This window comes from Athene cunicularia (assembly GCF_003259725.1).
Source record: "Athene cunicularia isolate RWA chromosome Z unlocalized genomic scaffold, athCun1 chrZ_part2, whole genome shotgun sequence".
In the NCBI taxonomy this organism is placed as follows: Eukaryota; Metazoa; Chordata; class Aves; order Strigiformes; family Strigidae; genus Athene; species Athene cunicularia.
Genome location: NW_020799143.1, coordinates 18,206,682 through 18,230,571, shown reverse-complemented (window position 1 = coordinate 18,230,571; position 23,890 = coordinate 18,206,682). Strand labels below are relative to the sequence as shown.

At 40.2% G+C, this 23,890-nt stretch overlaps 1 protein-coding gene across 3 annotated transcripts in view; it reads left to right on the top strand.

The window, feature by feature from the left end:
• The window catches only part of CEMIP2 (cell migration inducing hyaluronidase 2), a 53,117-nt gene that overhangs the window by 4,639 nt on the left and 24,588 nt on the right, over positions 1-23,890 (top strand). Inside the window, exons 1-6 of one of the 3 annotated variants that reach the window (XM_026866329.1) lie at positions 1,399-1,510; positions 8,766-9,102; positions 13,754-13,894; positions 14,416-14,977; positions 20,701-20,870; positions 22,162-22,350. In XM_026866329.1, the coding sequence (XP_026722130.1) occupies positions 8,778-9,102; positions 13,754-13,894; positions 14,416-14,977; positions 20,701-20,870; positions 22,162-22,350 (1,387 nt within the window). In that variant the 5' untranslated portion in view covers positions 1,399-1,510; positions 8,766-8,777. Of the gene's footprint in view, positions 1-1,398; positions 1,511-7,794; positions 8,146-8,765; positions 9,103-13,753; positions 13,895-14,415; positions 14,978-20,700; positions 20,871-22,161; positions 22,351-23,890 lie in introns of those variants that run through there. The other 2 variants (XM_026866328.1, XM_026866327.1) reach the window with 2 other exon arrangements.

The window sequence follows — 23,890 nt, the reverse complement described above, 5'->3', positions numbered from 1 at the left end:
AAAAAGAGTACTTCAGTCCTGCAAAATGACTAGCTATACCTGGCAGGATATTGCAGGGCTTGGCTGTTGGGTGCAAAGTTCTTGGAGTTTCCTGGAAAGGAATTTACCACAGTAATCCAAAATATGAATGCAGCCACCAGCTCAGCAGAATACATACTTAATGGTAGATTAGAAGGCTTTGTTTTGCTTTTTGAAGACTTGCTTGTTTTAAGGTATCCCAGATATGCTGTTTGTGATTTTTATAAACAGGAAATGATGGGAAATTATTTTCTTGCCTAAAATTATAAAAGAGTTTTATGTTGTGTAAGTTCTATCACTGTACCGTATTCACCAAGCTCTCAACTCACGTAGTTCTTTCTGCGACTCCTGTGATACTGTAGAGCCATAGATGATGTTTGCATTCAGACATACAGTCAAGTTATCCTGCATTAGCTTAGCTGTAAAAACTCTTTTCACAAGACTGTTACTTTTAAGGCTTTGTGCTCTTGCAGATTTAGCTGGTATGTGCCCTGACATTCTGCTGGAGGCGACCATTCCTACAGCAAAATGAAAACTGTTCCTGTGTTTCAGCTACAGTATGTCAGTGTGGCACCTTAATTTAAGCCATCAGTTAAAGGTGCCTTTTGTGCTGATAATGTCAACAGACAATTGTAGTGGCTGAGCTGAGGGGGGATTTGACCCTTATAGGAGGAGGTGATTTTGGGAAAGTGAGGGCAAAAGATGACAGTTAAATGTGATCTTAAATCCTAGTAGAAGAATGGCCACATCATATCAGACAAAGTGTCCATCCACACAATTACCCAATGTCTGACAGTGATGAGTAACAGATGTCTGGTAAAAATACTACATAATGATACTACTGCTTCCAGCATCCAAAAGCTTATGGTTCAAGGACTTCTTAAGCTTGAGGCAGTGTTATTTATGCAACAATTCTCAAATGACTTACCTTTTGCAACCTCATTGCTGTTTGAACCTACATAAATTCCTGAAGTCCATAGCATCCAGTACTGAGTCAGGTTCAGAAACATCTGTCTGTCTTCTGTCTGTCTTTTTTTTTTTTTTTCTTGGAAGGCACATGAACAGTCTTTTACATTCTCATCAGTACTTCTGACTGTATGGACCTGTGTCATATATCCTCTATCTTAGTCATCCTTCTCCAGGACTAAGAATCCTTTGGGGGTTCACATAGCTAAGAGGCGCTGATGTCACAGCTGTTTGCTCAGCGGATGTGATTTGGAGCTCTTAGCTTAATTATCTTTTAATGCAAACTAACTCATTTGACTTGGCTCATACGAATGCAAGACAACTCTAAAAGAATGTGGGTGTGCAGCTACAGCTATTCAGCTTCTCAAGCAGCATTGTTTTCTTTGTGGCTGTTACACAATTAAAAACTGCAGAGGTAATCCTTCAAGTAACCAGAATAAGGACTGGCATATAATTTACCAAAATTTGAGTTGGACTGAAAAAAAATTACAAGAACATGAGAGCTTGACCTGAGAAGAAAATGAGGGTAAGTACAAAGAACCAGGATGAAGAAGAAAGAAATGCGCATATTGATACGGAAGAGAGCATGCTATGCTACTGATGCATGTTTTAAATATAATTAAACATGACAACCCACTGATTATTAGGTGATTCTCTCTGTATGCTCAGGAGTTTCTTGAAGTATTAATGCTAATGTCTGTTGACCGAAGCTAAATGTGGGATCTTCTCCCCACAGCCCATTCTGTACTGTCGTATATTCTTAGAACGTATTTATGAAAGCTTTTCTAATTTAATAAGAAGAAAATAGATACCTCATCTCACCTTCCTTCTCTTGAATGGATTGCAGGCCAGAACTCTCTTTTATCAGTGATTCAAGATAGTGCCAGAACAGGACTTCACCTCTCTGAAGTGTATTGCCATTACATAGAAAATTCTTCTGCAGTGAAGTCCTAAGCTGTAGCTGTTTTGTATGGGATTTGTGTTCTTCTGGAGACTGCAGATAACTGTAGATACCACTTCTTATCATCAATATGAGAAGCAGTTTAAAAACATTTTTTTCCCTGTTTTTATTTTTTTTTCCCTGCCATCTTCCTTAGATTCTCTTAAGTGCTGCGAATCTGTTATTTTCACATGGAAGCTGTGGATTTAAACAGACCTATTTATTTGCTTAAAAGTAGGCTTGTACTCAGATGCATTGCTGAGCTGAACGAGACCGAAGTCTTCTGTAAACTAACCCTCACAATGTCCCTGTGAGTCTAGTGACTGTTTTTTTTCTCATGTTACAGGCTTGAGGCCCAAATAAGCTGTGACTCATTTAGCAAGCTTATGGCAAATGCGTGATTAAAATGCAAGTTTCCACTCTTGATCTCTTAGGCAAGTTATCGAATCTTTCATTTCTGAAAATTAGAGGAACAGTAAAAATTATTCCATTCATATTGCCTATTTCGGCAGATGTGCTGTATTTTCTAGTGTGTTCTTGGGGATCCTCTATATTTAAGTCATTGGTAGATTCACTTCTATGCAAAGAAACAAATAGTTTCTGAATTATTTCTTCCAGCAGAACATGCTATTGTTTTTAGAGTGAATAAAAAACAGAGTACCGTTCCCTAATTTGTAAGTGATTTATAAAGAAAAACTCTGACAAAAAGAAATAGGAAAAAAAAATTAAGTCACTGGAAGTGTCAGGCATCATTTTAGATACACAGACCACAGTTCAGTGCTGTGGCTTCTGGCTTATATTTCTTTGTTTCAGTGAGTAAGGTCTGAAGATGTTATACATGTATAAGGGCAGACTGAAAATAGCAGTGTTTTGAGATCAGTTAAGAACACTTAATGCTTGCACGATAATATTTGGTGTCCAGGATCTGGAAAAACCCCAACACATTCCATCGGTCTCTGCAGAAGACCTATGAAAATCCCCAAATTTTGTACATGAACGTTTGGAAAGTTTGATAATTCATCTGCTGCATTAAATGTTTTCCTGACAATTATATAAAATGAAACCATGAGACTGCTACAGAACTCATTCGCACAAACTGTGGATGAAGGATAAAGGGCCAGTTTTCATTGGAGAGGGAAGCCGTTTTCCTTGTACAAAACCCCACTTTGCCTCTGATCTTTCATCCTTAATGAAAATCTACCAGATGCCTTCAGAAGAGGCTAGGAACTAGATTCTTCTGTACGTTGTAAGCCATGAACCTGATAGTGGTTTTGCTTGACATGCTGTAATGTCATACTCGTTCCCACAGACAAACTCATATTCCATGGGCTATAAATTACCTGTGCCCTTCCCTTAGGAAGCAGTCTTATCATCATCCTCTCCCCTCCACCCCATCATCCTTTCTAATCTGTAGCTAATAATTGTTTTGCATATCACTTAAACATGTGTAGTTAAATTTTCCCTACTTGTATATAGGTTTGAAATTTCCTTCTGACCTGTAGAGATACTTGTGTGGTCAGATTTCATTAGACCAGTTGATGAACATTACTTGTACAGACCTTCCCTTACACTGTAAATATTATGCATGCTTGCACTTCTGTCTCTTGATCTGTGGTACTTTGGAAAGACTTGTTTTAGGAAATGTGGTCCTCAACTAAAATAGTTTCTAGTGGTTGTGTATCATGCAATTTTGTGCGTTTTCTGTGTGCCAAAAAATTCAGTAAAAATTAATTACTGCTACGCAGAAAATTCAGAAAATCTTGTGCAATATAATTTATGTTGGACAAAGCTTTATAATACTTACCATGTTTGTAACTGTCGCTGACTTGCTGTTTTCTTCTGATTTACTTCTGAACCTTCTGGGGAAGGGAGAAGACTCAGGTGGCATACAGCAAACGGTGTATGTGATGGAAGATGTCTAGAGTTTTTACACTTTTTTAAGTCAGCTGAATTTTTCAGGCTGTTATAAATATTGTGATTTCCAAGTTACTTAACTGTGTTAATGTGTTTTACTGTGCACATATTCTTTCCAGCTTTTGCATACGCAGATGGAAAAGTAGGTTTCTACAAACATGCTGTCTGTTATCATAGTGAATTGGTGTAATTTCAAAGCAAGGCAGTGGAAGAAAATGTAGAACCAGATAGGAGACCCTGTGGGCACCCCATGTGTCTGCTGGGAACCAATAAACTTCTTAATGGTGAGGTTAAAATTTGTGGAACTGGGGACTTCTAAGGTGCTTGGAACGTCCTGAAATTGTTATCTTTGTTGTAGTTGACCATCTTGGAGGTTTGTAAATGTGTGCATGTCATACTTCAGTTGGGAGTTTGCTTTACACCACTTTCTGTTCAGTAATTGTATCTACTTAAGAGCTTTTTAATACTGACTTCTTGTCCCTTTGCCTTCTCTTGGGTTTCTCACTGCTCTTTGATCTCATACCAGACAGGCACCTGTGCCAGGAAAGCAGCAGTAACCAGTGTGGTGCTGCATGGGGAAATATTCTTGATGAGTGTGGTTTTCCCCCACCCCTCGTCAGTCTTTCCTTAATAGTGATTATACACTCTGAGATTAAACGGTGTGGTAATAGGTAACAGTACAGCTGGTGGTGGTTGATAGCCCAGAGCAACAGAAATTGGGGTTTCTTCTAGTTTCTCTTATGTTTTATTTTTGGGACCTGTGAATTATGCATCCTTAAAATATGCTTTAAGGGAAGCATTAATTTCTTTGCACTGTATGGAAGTAAGCATACTTTTCTTTACAAAGTTTTGGGAAGGTGCAAGGGTGTGGAAGTTTTCTAGCATGTTTGACATGCTTTGCTACACTAAGCATTTGACAGTAGAAATATGTTAGGATATTTCTCATGTTTTGGGTGGTGTCAGGTGATGTTTTGAATTACCTCCTGAAAGAATCTGATTCCTTTTCAGGAAACCACCCCCAAACCGAGTAACAGATAAGCATGCCACTCATTTCTGAGCACACACTCATGTCTCAGGAGGTTCAGATGTTATCCCTTGCTTGTACAGTGCATTGTTTCTACTTTCTTCCAGCGTGGAACAATGTGGCTTGTATGAGTGTGTAGTAGTGGCACAAGTTAAAAGTGGTGAAGGAATACATGAGGAGGAGACTGGAGATGTTACAGCCTGTTCAGTGGCTTATTGCTGTCTGCCTGCTGGGGTTTCATGTCCACACAGCTCAGATACTGTGTTGGCAGAGCCAGACTTGGGGGTAATCACTGTTTTCACTTAGACGCTGTGCAAAGCACACTTTTTTCTTTTTTTTTTTTTTTTCTTTTAAGGTAGTTTAAACTGAATTGGCTGATGTGATGAGTTGAAGTACTTGGTTGCAGAAATCTGGATTGTGTGGAGTAGTACTATTCTTGCAGAAGAGTGAAATGCAGATAGTGTAGCCTTCCAGCAGATGGGTGGTAACAAGTACAGAGTGGGCTGAAGCATCTGAGATGCTCTAGCCAAATCCATGCATTGGAAGCTTCCCTGGTGCTGGTGAGCTGGAAGCACACATTTTCATGTGGCCCTGACAAAAAGCTGTGCTGAATAATGGATTTGAAAATACTGCATAATACCCTGTTGAAGGCTAAAGGGCAAGAAGTTTGGGAGTACTGAGGTAGCAACCTGCCTAAATGGCATGGCAAGTAACAGATTTGTACAGATTGAATTATGTGTAACTCTGTTACGAAAGGTAATCGGTTGTATGTTGTGCAAAACCTTGACTTTTCCTGAAATCACTCTGAAGCAAGCTGCAAAGTAAAATACTGCATCACTCTGTATACTACAGTACAGTTGTAAAAGTGGTGAAGTTCTTGTCTAGGACTCCACTACTGGGAGGAGATGCCCAGACAATGAGCTCTGTAGGAGACCTTCTACTTCTGTGGGTTTAGGACTAAGAGCCTGATGACCAGAGCCAGTCCTCTCTGGTGTTTTTAACTGGTAATGGTCTCCTGAGGCCTTTGATCTCAGCATTTTTTGCTTTTTTTTTTTTTTTTATTAAAAAAAAAAAGGAGGAAGAATACATCATAGGCACAGGTCAAAGGGAAATGGCAAACCTTGGGTGGAGAAAGGAAGAAGCATAACATGGAAAAATTCAAGTGCATAGGAACTTCCAAGGAATTGTGGTATTTTAATAGTTCAAATATTTTTTTTTTTCTTTTTCCCCCCTCGCATTTTACTCAAACTGTATTTGTGCAACCACATAACCACAGTCTCTAGGGCATAAGTGGCCATATAGCCAATGACTACACTTGTATTTGGGTGGTGCTATGTAAAGACTTCCACAGGGTGGGAATAAACAAGTCATTAATTTCAATTATATTATCAATGTGTCTTAATTTTAAAGAAAAACCACTATCTGCTCTACAGAATAGAAAAGATCCTTCAGCTAGAGAATTTCAAGTAACACAGGAAGAGGGAAGGAAGTGTTGAAATGGTTACTGCTGTTGTGATGGAAAAAACTTCATAGTAAATCATTTGGTTGTGCTATCTCTTTATGGCTTTGTTTCATTATTTTTATTTTCTAATGGGTAAGACAGTGATTCTGCAGCCTTTTTTCCACCTGTCCTTGGGGTGACCTGTGTTTGCACATAAGTAGGATAGTTGGAATACTTTTACAGTTTGCTAAATGAGGCTTGCAAGCAAGGTGGAATGCCTTGTACAAAGCAAAATATGCTTGAAATATGACACAAGTGTTTTTGAGGTCTGTTGTAATGAATGACCTCTCTTTAAAGGGCTAGCAGTACTTAAAGAGGCCTTAGTAGGCAAAATTGTGGTAAAATTATTTTGTGAAAGTAAGTTAAGTTTTGCATAACTTAATGGCTTTAGTTGATATAGCCAGGCAATTAACAAACTTGTTAATACTTTGTATCATGTTATAATGAACATTCTGTAGTCATTTTGTCAGTGTGAAAGATAAATGCCATATTTGAAAACTTTTTAACCAAGTTTAAGGAGTTGGGGGGCCAAAACATAAAAAAATTCAATGCTGGATCAGTTTTCTTTAAATTTTTAATTTAAAAAATACTTCAGTATTTGTTTCAGCTAGACATGAATACTGCTTTTGATTTAGTTGCAAAGCTCCTCCTCTACTTAGCTTTTAACACCACTTCTAAACCATAGAAATCATTGAGTTTTCACTGCTGAAAGATGATTAGTTGAATATAAAAGCACATGTGGTGAAAACAAGCTGTTCCACAGTACTCATAATGAATTGTGCAGTTAAGTTTGAGAGCAGAGGATTTGGTTTCTTTAAGTTTCTTAAAGAACAGAAAGGAGAACGGTGAAAATTGATTTGCTACAATGAACAGGTGCAAGAAACACTGCTGGAGGATTTGCTGTAATTTTGCACTCTGGTATAGCTACTCCAGTTAATGTTTTCATTAATGTTTCAGTGCCTTTATTGTCATTGTGTGTGCATCTGGAGATGCGTTGGCTCTCATGAAAGGGTAATCCAGCCTGTTTAATAGCAACTCTTTTGCCTTGAAAGAGTGAAATATCAGATTTTGCAGCATGTGAGACAAAAGATTCCTTTGGTACTTCTCAGAATAAGATTACAGTTATCATGTTTCTTCTTCACCAGCGTGCCTGGCACTTCAGAGTATAGCTCAGACTTCCCTTTGTTAATGGAAGAGAAAGAGGATCTTTATGCTCTTCTGATATTGGTAGTTTTTATTTTCATAATTCATTTTGCTATTAATACACGTGATTTATGCCTAAATACCCTTCAGGATTTGGTTTAGAAAGTTAGGTTTCAGTTAACTGAAACATGAGCAGTCTTCTCAAAAAATCCCATCCTTAAGAAATGTTAATTTCAAAAAAACTGCCCAAACATGCCAACTTTGTGGATACTCCATACAATACAACACAATTGACCAGAAAGCCTGAGAAAACAGTCAGATGCGGTTTTGCATCTCTTAAAGCAAACCAGAAAAGTGTGGTTGGTTAGAACTGCTGGTGAGGATGGGCCAGGCAGCGATGGTTTTGGTAGACTTTCCTCATTGGCTGCTTCAGAAAAAGATGGAAACAACACTAGTAACCTACATAAAAGTAGCATTCGCTTTTGGGTGATAGGTGCAGAGATCTGGAACAGTCATGTTTTGTGTTCAAACCCAGGCATCTCAGCAACAAGAAAAACCATGAGGTTTGCTGAACAAGATGCAGATGACTTTCCTACAGGATCATTCCTGATGCACCTTTACTAGCAAGTGAATCCTGCTGTGAGAAAATTTGTGGGCTCTATATGCCTCAGCTAATTAAAAGTGTTGACTAAGTTTCATCAGAGTGAATATAAAGCAATTTGTGTTTGATATTTTACAAATTAAATTTAAATTATTTTTGTTACTTACAGTGTGGGAGGAAGGCTTGTCTCTTTCAGCTTCTTTTCCATAAAGGAAAACAGTGAGGAGTTTGTTCAGCTTCTGAGTGCAGAAGAAATGTATTTAGACATTCTTTGCATAGCTGTGGGGAGAAAGGGGTTGCCTGCTTTCTCATTGTTCAGTTTGTTTCTTAATCACATTATACAAGTTTACTGTGAAAACACTGAAAAAATACCTAGTGGAACTACAAAGAAATGGTTTGTGCTGTACTGTGTTCCCATAACAAATGCTTTTGAGTTAATTTTGTTGAAGATGTATGTACTGTTGTTTCAAGCTGTTATACCACGGCAAATGACAGGTAGCAACTGAGTGATACATTGTAAATAGCCACAGCTTCAGTGACTGTTCATAAGAAGGCATGTGGCTTAAAACTGCTCTTTGTTTCTTTTTTCTTTTGTGTATCATACCTGTTTTCTGAAAGTCTGTCTCTTATTTTTTCCCTCTGTGTGTGCGTGTTCCAGTGACTTTATAACATGCAAGACACTGATGCGAGGGGGAGCTCCCCTGCTTTCCTCCGGCCTCAGAACGGGAGCAGTCACAGGTCTTCGGGGTACATCCCGGGGAGAATTGCCCCTCTCCGTCCCCCACCACCTTCGCAGAGCCATGCTGCAGCCGAATTTACCTCTGCAAGACAGGAAGCCCGGACAAGACTCCCGTCCTTACCAGTGGATCAGCACCGCCGCCAGGCAGAAGCCAACAGGCATAAAAATACTCTCATTTGCTTTTCCATTTCTAGCCTTTCACTTTTTATTGCACTGGGGATTTTTTTGGGAATAGCTTCAAAATATGCTCCAGATGGTAAGTTCTTTTGCAAACAAAATTATCCTAGAAGTTATGGTCCCTGTGAACATAATTCAATAATTCATCATTGGGAGTAGTGTTAGAAGTGCAAAAATAGGACACACTGCAATTTTAACATGGAGTGAAGCAGTTTTGGGGGCTAAATTTAGCTCCTTTTTCTGTTATCAGTGTCATTTTTATATGTTTTTACTGTGAATAATTTGATTTACTTACATGAAACCAAAAGGCATAGCAGTAAATAAAGACTGCTAGTGAAGGGGAAAGAACCATGAGTGTCGTAGAAGTGTGATTATTTTTGTCTGCAGAAGAAGCTGTCTGATATGTTCACAAATCACAGTCAGAATGAAATCCTGACTGTTTAAGCAGTAACTGCGGGAGGTAGTAAAAGAGTATTCAAGTGAAAATGTTTAAAAATCCATCAGATTTTATACCAGCAGTATAAACATTTTGCTTTGATTATAGACAAATTGGGCAGGGATCTTTTTGATCTATTAGCCCTGACTTTTTCCAGATAATCTTAGAAAACTTGGCAACTTTCATGGAATTTTGAAAACATCCCAAATGTGTTAGAAGGTTATAAAGCATGAAAGGTGATGTGATTAACCACTGATCACTAAGTATACATTCCTCTGGTCAAGTACTCCTAGGAGTTGCTAAAATTTGGTAGTATAGTTTGGAGCATGGGTTGTTTTGTTGGATTTGTTTTGAGGCAGAAGTGAGGTTTCTAAAAGCTAAACAGGGTTTTGAATTGAAACTGTTGGCTATTGTAAGACTTAGACTCCTCAGTGGCTTTTGGCACAGTAACTCGAAAGTTTCAGTTTCCAAAGTCAATGCAACACAGGCTGAACAAATTAGATAATCAATGAAAGATTTCAGATGACAGTACAAAATGAGCGCACACATCTAACTGGAGTGTTCTTGGTGGTGGCTTGCCAAGATCTCTTCTTGGGTGAAGTTACTGAGTTATATTCATAATTATGAAGGAAAATAAAAAAACCTGAGGGAGTAGTAAATGGAAGGTTACTGCTATGTTGTGATCCAGATCACTGGTAACAGGGCATATCTGCAGTAAGTACTTCAGCCAAGTTCAAGAGGAAGCTGAAGGGTGACTTAGCCAGTTGACTCTGAGAAGTACTTTAGGGGGGAAAAAAACCTTCCTGCTTTGATACCAAGAATTTAAATTAATTAACTAAAAGTTTTGGATTTTGATTATGGTTTTCGTAGAAGTGGGGTGTTATTATGTGCTGTGGAATACATAAAATAATAGTTCCTTTATGCTTTGAAAGTTTATATTGTTAAGGAGGTGGCTTTGACTTCTTAAAAAATCTAAGCCGTTTTGGAATGGTTTTGCTTCATCTGCACTAGCTTATTCCAGAGGCATTGAATTGTGTGGATTTTTTGCACTTAATGCATGGTCAGCACATGGATGATGGATCACCAGGAGTACTGAGTATGTTGCAGGAAGAGTTGCTGTGATTTAGTAGATGGGCGCTTTTTTTTGTCTACAGTAATGACTTATATAAGGGCTAAGGATTAAGCCAAGGTTGTGACCACTTTCCTTGAATGTCCCACTGCTTCCTGATGGAAGTCTAAGCCAGTTTTCAGCATTAATTGTTGCATTTTGTCTTTCTGCAGTTTCCCTGCATTATCTTTTTTTTAAAAAAAAACAAAACACACCTATAGAATCCTTTGGGAACACTGACACAAGAGAAACTCCTACAGACACCAAGGGAAGGCTGAAATTTTAATCTTGTGGTATAGTTTTTGCAGCAACTCCACAAAAGTTTCCCAACAGGTTGAAATGTTAATATGCTTAGCTCCAACCTAGCACATGCGATACTGCAGCCAATGACATCAGTTCCAGCTAGGTGTGTTCTTATGGGCTAATTGGAATTCCATATTGTCAGTACTTTTAATGGCTGTTTAAAAGGCAGTGGAGGGAATGTGACACTTAGTAGTAATTGTGTGTAAATCCTAAACCTCCGGCATACCTTCCCCAAAGGGAAAATGATACTTATCTGCATTTCTGTTCCTGCCTGTCAGCTAGTTTCTTTTTTTCATCCTTGCTTTTATCTTCCTGTCATCTTTTTTCCTAAGGACTCCTGAACACTGAAGATCAGGGAGAGCACTGGAAATGCAATTTCCTTCCCGGTTTCCAGGGGCTTGTGCTGCAGGGTCAGGATGACAAGCTGGGAAGATTTTCAGGGAAAAGTTCTGCTTGGCCTTTGCAGCTCTTAGCTGGAGTTTGCCCAGGGTAAACAGGATCCTCAGAAAATTTAGCTGCCAGACAGTGACAAACTTCTGCTAAGCATAATATAACACTGATAACTTTTTCCCAGAGGCCTTATAAACTCCAGACTTGGTAGCTAAGCAGGTAGAAAGTAGCTCTTTTAACTCCATCTTGAGAACAGTTTTCTGCTTTTTCTCCTGCCAAATTTCATATCCTTGTTCCAGCACATGGAAGGTTCTAAAATACCTTTTTTTTTTTTTTCCTTCACCATTTCCAAAAATATTACTTCCATCCCTCCCTGTCCCCAACTCTATTAGAAGCAACTAAACCTTAAGGAAAGCTGACCCATTTTTGCAAAAATTGCTCCGAAGCAGAGGCTTGACTTCAAAAGTTTTCAACATGAGTGGTTAAATTTGGCAAGGTCATACTACCTAAAATTTTCTGGTCTATGCTTCTGTTTTCATTTAACCTTAACAGTAGAGGCAATGACTGTGGCCTGTAAAATCTAATCAGTAATTTTGGAGGTAGTATATGGTGAAGTATTAAATACTTCATGTTTCCCTGCAACCCACTGCAATTGCTAAGGGAGAATTTCAGAATACTTTTCCTGAGTGCCTCTGATCTGCTTGTCAAAAAGTTGATCCACCGTGCTTCAGAAGCATGCTTGTATTACAGGACTGTGTATTTCTGATGCTGATGCTTCCTTGCTGGATTGCAATGTACAATAATTATTTTTTTTTTTTTTGTTACCGTGCTATACCTCTTCTTTCTGACTCAACAGAAGAGTTTAGGTTACTAGCTCTTCTCTGTGAATCATGCTAAGCAGAAATCATCAGGTTGCTGACTCATGATTTCCTCACATTGCCCTTTGCTACCAGCCAGGAAATACGTGTTTCTTCACTGTGCTTGTCCGCGGGGTGTGTGGGGGAAGGGGTTTAGTGATTCTGCCTGAGTCAGGAAACAGACTTGCATTTATCTGATGAGTGCTCAGCAGTCCTGCTGATCGCAGTGCTTCTTGCTTTTTGGCTTTCCCTCATGTGCTGAATTTCATTTTCTAAATGCTGTCGTCTTAGGATCCCCCCAAAAGATATTCTTTTATCTTTATATTACTACTTGGATGCCTTTTGCCTGTAAGCAGTGCTGCTAATTTTTTCCCATTGGTAGTCAAATCTTGGTTTATGTGGGTTTCCTGAGCTGGAAAGGATTGAAATGTGGAGATTAATACCAAAGGAAAAACATTTCTGTCAGCAAAACTAAGGTTGGCTTGTGTTAAACTTGTGTATAGGTTTCACTTTCTTTTGATTTTGCAAGAATGGGCTTTTGCCAATAGCTTTTTGCCCCCAAAGTTGTATTGCAGATGTGTGGGTGTGTTTCTCCAGAAGATAAAATGTGAAAAGGCTATTTTGACTTAGTCTCAGTCGGACTGCTAACCTGTTTGTTTTGGCATATTTTGGTTGTCTTTTGCTTAAGAAAAATATTTTGTCTGACTTTTCCTCGGGTTTTCATACCAAAAGAATATCCTTCCCATTTCTGTACATACGTTGTATGTCTATGCTGCTGCATTACTCAGCTGCTTAATATGCTAAAGATATGTGTGCTGTAAATACTACATAGCTGTAACTTCATCTGAAATCACACAACCCTCTCACTTCTTGCTGCTGCTTCTCTTTTTTTGGCCTCCTAGGATGGTATTACTGCCAGTGTAGTGCCAGATAGACCTTCATCAGGGTTTCAGCAAGAGTTGCATGTGTTGCTTCTCTCTTGTGGTTTGTAGCCTGACATTTAAGCTGACTTCTTAAAGAATACAACCTGTGAGTTTAGACCCAAACGTCTTGTCTCCCAGGAAACTGCTCTAACCAGTAAGGTATTATACTAAATATACTAAGGATGTCTTGTCCTTCTTTATTACTTATTTGCCAACCTACACTGAGTGATTTGGATGCTTAAAAGCAAGAAGGGATCACTTGTTCTCACACAGGGAGAGACCTTGAGGGAGGCGAGATATTTCAATGCTTTATAACCATGTTAGCTGGTGTAGGTAACTGGTCTAGGACATCCAGTGCTCAGTGTGACCGCTGTGGATCTGAGTGCTTCCCCCTTACCTCTCCTCATTTACTGCAGGTGATGTAGAAAATCTTTTAAAAAATCAGGTGGCATTGTCAGTATATGTTGACAGTTGTCTGTGGTCATCAGTAGTTTAATTCAGTATAAGAATGCCTTCCCACCCTTGAGAGTTTAGCCACCTTTCAGTTATCTTTTTGGCTGCTTGAATACAAACAGTAACATCAGTGACTGCACTATTGTAACCACAGAAGAAGGTGGGAATCCTTTGTGGGTCACTGCCTTGCTCATGTTCATTTTAATGCTGCCTTGATTGATGTGATGATGCTTGTTTATAAAAGCTGAATTGTATTGCAGAGAATTGTCCCGATCAGAACCCTCGTCTTAAAAACTGGAGCCCTGGAAAAGATCCTGAAAAGAGAGTTTTTATCAGAAAGGGAGATTTGTTTCGTCTGAACTCGGATGCTACAGTACACTCTATAGTTATACAAGATGGAGGTATGAAGTGACAAGATGAACATGCTTCAGTTTACTACATAGTTTTTAGTTCTGTGTTCACATGAAAAACATGTTGGAATATTATATTGCAGCTATTGACCAGTTCCCCTACTTCTACTTTTCAGCCTGCTACCAGGCCAGGGATATCATTAAAAAGATGAATGAACACTATGGAGTCTTTTCAGTGGAGCACTGACGTGGTTTGCTGTAGGATATAGTAAAACAAGACTCATGTAGTAGCCTTCCTTGTACAAAATCTCTTCTGTTGGTGACTGTGGTATGATAGTAATTGTACCAAAATGATGGAAAAAATTGGGAATTAACTGACCAAATTCTTAGAAAGATAAATCACAATTGGTAGAAGTTACTTTCCCAAGTATTCTTAAACATACACAAGAGTGTAAAGCTTAATTCGTGGGTGTGGAAAAGAAATCTGTAATTTTTCTGTTCTTAATGCAGAACTTGGTTCTTTGACTCTATCTGAATTTTGCTTTGACCTACAGATTTTTTTTTTCCCTTAGGGCTGCTTGTTTTTGGTGATGATAAAGAAGGTTCTAAAAACATTACCTTGAGAACTCGATTTATCCTGATAAAGGATGGTGGAATGCTTCATGTTGGAGCAGAGAAATGCCGCTATAAATCCAAAGCAACTATTGTTTTGTATGGGAAGTCAAACGAAGGTGCTGATGTGCCAGAATTTGGCAAAAAATTTATTGGTGTGGGCCCTGAAGGAACGCTGGAGTTGCATGGGCACCAGAAGTTATCATGGACTCTTCTATCAAAGACTGTGTATTTCTCAGGGCTGGCCTATGGTCATTATACATTTAAAAAGAATTTTTCTCGAGGACTAAATGTGAGAGTGATTGATCAGGATACAGCAGAGATTTTGGAAGTGCTGAAGTTTGATACTCATGAATTTTCAGAAGAAAGCTTGAAGCTCCAGAACTTACTGAAAACTGGAAGTCCTGGTCGCATTGTTGCTATTGCTGTAGGAGATTCAGCTGCTAAAAATCTATTGGAGGAAACCAGAGTGACTATTCAAAATCTTCTGGGAAGTAAGTTTGTCAGAGGATTAAGTTACAGGTAAATAAATTTATTTTCCCTTTTGTGCTGAATAAAGATTAGATACATATTCTGCCACTTTTGGGGGATTTGTTAAACTTTGAATATCCTTAAAGTCTTCAAAGCATTCTCTGTGTTGTGTGTAGTACTGCAGTAGTAGTATTCAGTATTTTGATAGTGTAGAGACTGAAAGTTATAGTATCTGTATTTAGACTATTACTCATAATTGTTCTCTTTCACTGTTCTTTACAGAAATTAAAACTGGGTGCAGTGAGAAATTTTTCTTTGTTCAAACACACAGATAGGAAACAGTTGCTAGGTGAATTTTTAGTGTATATTTGGAGGAGCAAGGAATGCCACTGTAGAAACTGAATACAGGGAAGGGGTGCTAATCCTGTATATCAAACAGCGTCTTATTCATACCTGTGCACTGTTGAAATGAAAGAACATTACCCTTCCACTGATTCTGCAAGGGAACTGATCTCTAAAAGTGTTATATCTGCTGGAAATACAACACAGCAGAACAAGACCAGTCCCAGAGATGAGACACCTGGAATGTGTGGCAGATAACTTCCTGACGCAGCTGGTGAGTAAACCGACCAGAGAAGGTGCCCTGCTGGATCTCCTCTTTGTGAACAGAGAAGGGCTGGTGGAGGATGTGGCGGTTGGAGCGGACTAGGGCACAATGATCATGAAATTAATAGAGTTCTCTATTCTTAGAGAGGCCAGGAGAGGTGGCAGCAGAATTGCCATCCTGGATTTCCAAAGGGCTGACTCTGTCTTGTTTAGGCACCTGCTTGAAAGGATCCCCTGGGAGATTATCCTGAAGGTTATAGCGGTCCAGGAAGGCTGGGCGCTCTTTAAGAAGGAAGTCTTAATGGCACAGGAGCAGGCGGTCCCCAGGTGCTCTAAGAGAAGCCAGTGCCAGAGAAGACCACCCTGGCTGAACAGGGAGCTTTGGCTGCAACTCAGGGAGAAAAGGAGAGTTCACAGCCTTTGGAAGAAGGGGCTAGCCACTCACAGTGATTACAAAGAGGCTGTGAGGGTATGCAGGGCAGAAATCAGAAGGGCTGAAGCCCAACTGGAAATTAATTTGGCCTCAGCAATCAAGGACAACAAGAAATGTTTCTATGTCACTAGCAAAAGAAAGACCAGGGAGAGTCTCTGTCCCCTGCTAGATGCAGGAGGAAACATGGTAACAAGGGATGAGAAAAAGGCTGAGGTGCTTAATGCCTTCTTTGCCTCAGTCTTTAATAATAAGACGTTGTACTGAGGGAATCCAGCCTCCTCAACCAGGACACATAGACATAGACTGGGTGAACGACTTCCCTGTAATCCATGAGACAGTCAGTGACCTGCTGCATAACACAGACACACACACACGTCTATGGGACCGGATGGGATACTCCTGAGCATGCTGAAGGAGCTGGCTGGGGTGCTCACCAAGCTGCTTTCCATCATTTACCAGCAGTCCTGGCTGACTGGGGAGGTCCCAACAGATTGGAAATTGGCCAGTGTGACTCACATATATATGAAGGGTCAGAAGGATGATCCGGAAAATCACAGGCCTGTTAGCTTGACTTTGGTGCCCAGGAAGCTGATGGAGCAGGTCATCCTGAGTAACATCACACAACACATGTGGGACAACCAGATGCTCAGGCCCAGTAAGCATAGGTTTATGAAAGGCAGGTCCTGCCTGACAAACCTGATCTCCTTCTACAATAAGGCGACCTGCATAGTGGATGAGGGAAAGGCTGTGGATGTTGTCTACCTTGACTTCAGTAAGGCCCTTGACACCGTTTCCCACAGCATTCTCCTGGCAAAACTGACTGCTCAAGGCTTGGATGGGCACACGCTTTGCTGGGTAAAAAACTGTCTGGATATCCAGGCCCAAAGAGTTGTGGTGAATGGAGTTAAATCCAGTTGGCGGCCAGTCACGAGTTGTGTCCCCCAGGGCTTGGTGTTGGGGCCAATCGACTTTAGCATCGAGTTTAGTATCGACTTTAACATCATCTAGATGAGGGGATCGAGTGCACCCTCAGTGAGTTTGCAGATGACCTCAAGTTGGGTGGAGTGTTGATGTGCTTGAGGGTAGGGAGGCTCTGCAGAGAGACCTGGACAGGCTGGAGCCATGGGCTGAGGCCAACTGGAGGAGTTTCCATAAGGCCAAATGCCGGGGGCTGCCCTTGGGCCACAACAACCCCCTGCAGCACTACAGGCTTGGGGAGGAGTGGCTGGAGAGCTGCCAGTCAGAGAGGGACCTGGGGGTGCTGATTGACAGCCGGCTGAACAGGAGCCAGCAGTGTGCCCAGGGGGCCAAGAAGGCCAATGGCATCCTGGCTTGTGTCAGCAATAGCGTGGCCAGCAGGGACAGGGAAGGGATCTTACCCCTGTACTCAGCACTGGTGAGGCTGCCCCTCAATTCCTGTGTTCAGTTTTGGGCCCCTCACTCCAAAAAGGACATTGAATGACTCGAACGTGTCCAGAGAAGGGCAACGGAGCTGGTGCAGGGTCTGGAGCACAGGTCGTACGGGGAGCGGCTGAGGGAACTGGGGGTGTTTAGTCTGGAGAAGAGGAGGCTGAGGGGAGACCTCATCGCCCTCTACAGCTCCCTGAAAGGAGGTTGCAGAGAGCTGGGGATGAGTCTCTTTAACCAAGTAACAAGTGATAGGACAAGAGGTAATGGCCTCAAGTTGCATCAGGGAAGGTTTAGACTAGATATTAGGAAGCATTTCTTTCCAGAAAGGGTTGTTAGGCATTGGAATGTGCTGCCCAGGGCAGTGGTGGAGTCCCCATCCCTGGAGCTGTTTAAGAGTCAAGTTGTGTTTTGCCAATTATCAGGCCTAGCATAAAGGACACAGCCATCATAAAGATGAACCAATAACCAAATTGTATTTGATACAAAAGGGTCAGTACATGGGTGAGCACTGGGGGTACAAACAAGTCAGATTATACGTAATCGACATCAATCCCACTGACCCCAACAACAACACCACCACACAACCAACAATGGGTGGAATAAATGGTGAAATGCAGTTTCCCATAGAAGGGACAGGAGACAACCAAGTTAAACCAAATACATAAGACCAAGGAAGCCACATACCGAATCTCTACACAGCCCGTGTTTACAAAAGCCAGACCTGAGTGAAGCCCAGTCCCAGGGAGGCAGGAGGTCCTTCCCCAACAGAGAACTCTGCAAAGTGCATCCACCTCACAGACAGACACTGCCCCTTCTTGCAAGGGGTCCCAGCTTTTATCCCTAAGTAGGACACCTGACCTTTGCTTCCTTAATGTGGGACACCTGGGGCTCATTTACCTAATGACTCTCCCTTCAAGGCTGGCTGCACCCTGGAGGGAAGCCTGAAGGCAAACTCACCCCCCCTTTGTGAAGGGCTGTGGGAATCACCCATATATCAAATTTAATTTGGGGCTTGGGGTTGAAACCCCAGTATTTCAGGTTGACACAGTGCTGAGGGATCTGGTGTAGTTTGGAACTGTCAGTGATAGGTTAATGGTTGGACTGGATGATCTTCAAGGTCCTTTCCAACCTTGCTGATTCTGTTATTCTGTCAAGTACACTTGTGAGATGTTTTTGTACCCTTTGACCGTTCTTTTCAGTTGGTGAGGGTTTGGATGGTAGGGCAACAGAAGACGTGTAATTGGAATTATTAAAGCACAAATCTTAAACTGCTCTGCCATTCATTTAGTTGTTGCAAAAGACTTTTTGCACTGTATGCTCTGAATGTGGATTTGTGCTGCACAGGATTAGGAATACAAATGAAAAGGCCACCAGGTATCCTAACTTAACTGTCAAGTCTTTTCTTCAGTTTCCATTAAGATTGTGTTGTATAACCTGTTTCTATTTTCCAGTATTTTCCAGGAAATACGTTGTTTAGTTTTTCCGTTCTATTCTTACCCCTCACTATCCCACAACATCTGGATTCCAGTTAGTTTCCTCCCTCAGCTTTGGCAGAGGCAGGCTGGGGCATCAGTCAGGATGGCATGTTCTGACCCCGGTTCCTGTCAGGAGTACATCTGTGTCAGTAGCTGTGTAAGCATGTGGTCATGGAATGGAAAGTGCTTGCAGCTCTGCCTCTGAAGCAGTTTGGTCAGAGGTGCTGATGTAACATCTCATGAAAGCAGTGAAGCCTGTGTGATGGTTGTTCAGGTCGCTGTGCAGTCAGCCCCGACCTGGTGCAGAGGCCCAGGTTTCTGGTGTTTATCCCTGCCTGTGACCTCCATGCTGGTTTGTCTGAAATGAGGAGCTTCTTCAGCCTTCAGTGGGGAACAAGCAGCCTTTCTTCTCTACTGAACTGTTTCTTTTCTGTTTTTATTAGTTGATAGAGTCTTCATAAACACACAGAATTGTCTTGTTCTGTTGTGGAAGACAGGTGAGAAGCTCTCACCAAGTGCTCAGTGAGGAAAAGCAGGGTTTTTTTTAAACCTGTAAAGCTAGTGAAGACTTCAGAGTGGAGGTGAACACTTTGTTACATCCCCTCTTCCCTTTGGCCTCTTCCTGCAAAATAGTATGCGTTAGAATATCTCGATACTTTAAATATTGGTATGTGAAACGTTCAGCTTGTTCACTGCCACTATTGAAAAGCTATGTACTATTCTTGTGAATAGGTTAACACTAGACAGTTTAATTTGGTTTTTTAATCCCAATCAGTAAGAACATCATGTGGGGACTGAAATCAAGGCAACTGAATTGAAAGTGGTTTTAATATCTGCCTTTGAATCAACCATTAGCAACAGATTACAGTTCATCTAGCTGACACTGTTTTCATTTGGGGTGAATGATTCAACTTTAATGATGCAAAATTGCTCGGCTTTTTAATAGATGATCTTGACTTCTTCCTCTGCACACATAATTATGATATTACAGAGCAGTAAAGGACAGCAAAATAGTCTTGTTTTTTGAACTTGGTGGCAGCTTTTTGTGTTGTGAGTTGTTTGTTTTTAATTTTCAAAAACATGGGTGCACTGAGCGGAGCTTTAGGAAGGGGAAGTATATCAAGGACAGTTCCCTGCTCCATACCAGTGCTCAGTCAAGTAGATGACCAGCCATTGGAAGGGACAGTGGGGGGAAAAAGGAAAAACCTTTGGTCTTGGCCTTCAGAAACATCAGTGATCCTTCATGCAAAAGTTGTGTAACAGTATGCGATTCATTTTCTAAGTCTGAGCACCCTGAAAGATTGAAAACGTATTGCTCATCCAGTACAGTGATAGCCAGTGGCTGCTGCTGCCTGTGTCCATCTGTCCCAGCCTGATGCACGTGTGGTCTCCTGGGACTCCTGGGCACCGCTCTGGGATGCCACTTGCTGCAGGGCTGTGATGGTAGAGGGCTGTGGCAGGAATGTTGCCACTGGCTCCTAGTCTTCCTGTGGCCCCATAGAGCTGTTTGGGTGTAGGATCCTGTATCGCTTCTGACGCTCATGTCTTGTGATTTGCTTTTGGAAAAAATAGTATATTGGATGTTGTACTAAAAATGTATCTGAAGGGCTTCCCCATTCAGAGTTCTTGTATTTGCCAATTTGTATATAGGACATCCAATTATTTTAAATTGTTTCTTTTCAGTGAGATCCACCCATGTTTCTTCTGCATTTTGAAGTTGCATTTTAACATTAATTTCAAAGAGCAGGCAGAAGGATTATCTGTGACTTCTGTGCTCCTTGTCTTGTACCTGTTTGTGAAGAAATTGTTAAGGACCATTATACTTAAACATTTACTTTTGTTTTTTACAGGCAAGCCTGGGCTTTTGTTGGTGTCATAGGTGGTGGAAATTCTTCCTGTAATGAATCAGTGAGAAACTATGAAAATCACAGCACTGGTGGGAAGGCTCTTGCTCAAAAAGAGTTTTTCACAGTGGATGGTCAGAAGTTTGTTGTGAGAGCTTACAGTGAATGGAATGATGGTAGGAAAGCATTTTGTTAAATCCTGCAGTTGGGGAAGGAGTAAAAAAATGTCTATTATTTTTCACTGTTGGCTGTACTGTTGGTTGTAATTTAAATTTCTGAGTGCTGCTGTCAGGGGGGTGTTTTGTTTGTTTTTTTCTTGTTATGGATGAAGTATGAGGACACACTTCTTCAGTGCAATCTATTTTCTCAACCTATTTGTATACTGTATGTGAACAACATAACATTAAGAGTCTTCATTTTTAATATATTTAGATACACATAAGGGGTCTTCATAAAAGGCTGAAACATACTTTTTTTCCCCTTTTAGTAATTTAGTCATATATATTTTAAATCTCAGCTTCTGAGATGGTGATTATCATTGTAAAAAGAAAACTTGGTAGAAGCAAAGAGAAATTATATTTTTTATTCTTGTTTTATTATTGGTACAATCTTCTGTTGCTGTTTGATGCTGAACTTTAGTCAGCTTTTCTCATAACAAGTTGAATCGGGGGTATGAAAAGCCTGGAAGGCCTACCACTCATTTGCTTTTATCCTTTAGTAATTTTTGTTTAAGATAGCTTTGATCTGAGTTTCACTTTTACGGGCAGTCATCTTTTTCTTTTTGTAGAATTGCTAAGCAATATTGTAGTTGCCTCAGAAGATTTTTTTTTTATGGTAGTTGGCTATTTATTTGTTAAGTAATTGAGCTATTTGATACTACTCTGTTACTGTTAATTACAGTCCTATGAAAATATATAGACTTGTATTTTTAAAATTAATAAAATCCACAAAAATATATCTTTTACTTGCCAGTAGATTTAGGGTCAAGAGTAAGCAAGAGTTGCTGAACTTACGCAAAGCTATCACAATGCAGTGAAATAGCATGTGTGTGTAATTTAGTCTGCCAAACTGTTTTATTAGTTGTGAATAAAAAGGAAAGTCCCTCTACTTTGTTTTGCCAGGTCCTTTATTCCATCTGTAGAGTTCTAAATTGTAGAAAAATGTCCCTTGAAACAAGTAAAGGTAGCTGGACCTACAAATTGTTGCCATATTATATTAGGTCTCTTTTTAAAAAAAAAAAAAAAAATATTTTTTTTCTTGTCACTGTTAGTTCCATCTTCTCCATTTGTTTTATTTGAGATCCACCAAGTAAGCAGGCTGGAATGGTATCTCACACTGGCACATTTCAGAGCAGAATTGTACTTTACAGGGCTTTGGAGCTTGTGAAATAAATTTATTAGTATCTCTTGGCGATGGTTTCATATAAAGGTGAATATAATCTTATATTTACTTTTTTTTTTTAATTAGGTGTCCCAATTTCTGGCTTCCAAGTAGAAGCTGTAGGTGGAGTGATACTGAACCTTCTGGATGATGTTAGTAGTTGGGAGCCTGGAGACCGGATTGTGGTCGCAAGCACAGACTATTCAATGTATCAGACAGAGGAATTCACTCTCCTTCCCTGCCCAGAGTGTACGAAGCATCAGGTCAAAGTCAAAGGTATGAGAGCAGTCACGACTTGAAGATTCATGTGAAATACATAGTGCACTCTGTACAGTTCCTTTCAGCGTGAGCGGTAAAGAGCAGCCTGTTCACCTATCTCTGTATTGCTTTTTTTTCTGTATACAGGAATGTGTACTTCGCCTTGCTATAAAATTGTTCCATATAATGCCAGGTCTGCCTCGCAGCTTACCATGCTAACTTTTCTTTTTCACGGGCTTATTGAATGCTTTTGTTTTCTTCCAAGAGGATTACAATTGTTTTCCTTTCTTGGCTCCTTTCTGTCTTTTCACTAGTTCTCTTTATGCTTGAATGGCTGTAGTGGTCATTACCATTTCCTTTGCCTTTAGTGCCATTCTCATCTTTTGAAGTGTTATCATTATAATTTTTTGTTGTTCTTAAAAAAGGAGAAAAGGAAAACAAAAAAGGGAAGAAAATAGAAAATGTAAATCTTTGAATCACTCTTTTTTCTTCTTCCTTGTGGTCTCTCCCTCTTTTCTCAGTTCCATCTCCACCCCTTGCCAACAAAACAGTTATGAATAAGTGGCACTTCCAAGCCCCTGCTCATACAGGATATCCCTGAGTAGTTGCAATCTGTTTTTCCTTTGGATGTGATGTGTGCAAAATAATCACGCATGTTGCTGACAATTTCCTTTTTTATTATCTGAGTCATTCTGCTTTACTTCATAAGACCCTCCCATGAGACTGTCTCCCTGACTGTGCTGGTGTTGGTGTTTTCCTCTGCCGCTCTGTGCCAGTGCCCTCCTTCCTGGTGGTCAACCAGCCTCAGGTCTTGAGTGTGCCCTCTTGCTCCCTTTTGGTGGGCTGCAGCATTAGTTTGCAGCACAAACTAACTAGTGTTAGTCTGCAGTGGCCAATTGGTGCTCTTCAGGATCTGGTTTTGTCCCATTCACCTTTCTCTGTACAGTGCAACTTCCTCTTCTTCCAACTGCTCTTTCTCCATTCTCAAAGTTTGATGTGAATGCCCTCAAACTTTTCTGTTCCCCTTATGTCTTAAGGGACTGCCCATTTGTGTGTCCACTTTCCAGTGCAGTTTGCATCCCGTGGCATTCGTTACTGTTGGGTAAGATATGCTTTACAGCATTGTGAGGTCCCAGATACGGAAAAAGCATACCTAAGTTCACCTTATTGTATACCAGAGAGTACCAGGCTGCATGAAGCTGCAGAGTTGACATAGTGCCATAGAGCATGATACTTCCTGGGCTTTGATCTTAAGTGTCTGTCTTAAGAGAAAATTTGACTTGAATGTTGCAGTATGAGGTTTAAGAAAGTTTTTGTCACCACTGAATAGTATATGTGCAAACTCAATTTCATCTTGGAAATCATGTACTGTGAAAAAATAGCTGCTTTTTTAATTTTTAAAATTTAATTTTTCTTTTACAAGACTTTATGGCATAAAATATAAAATCTTTTATATAGATCTTTTTTTATATAGATCTTTTTTTATATAGATCTTTTTTTATATAGATCTTTTTTTATATAGATCTTTTTTATATAGATCTTTTTTATATCTGTCTCT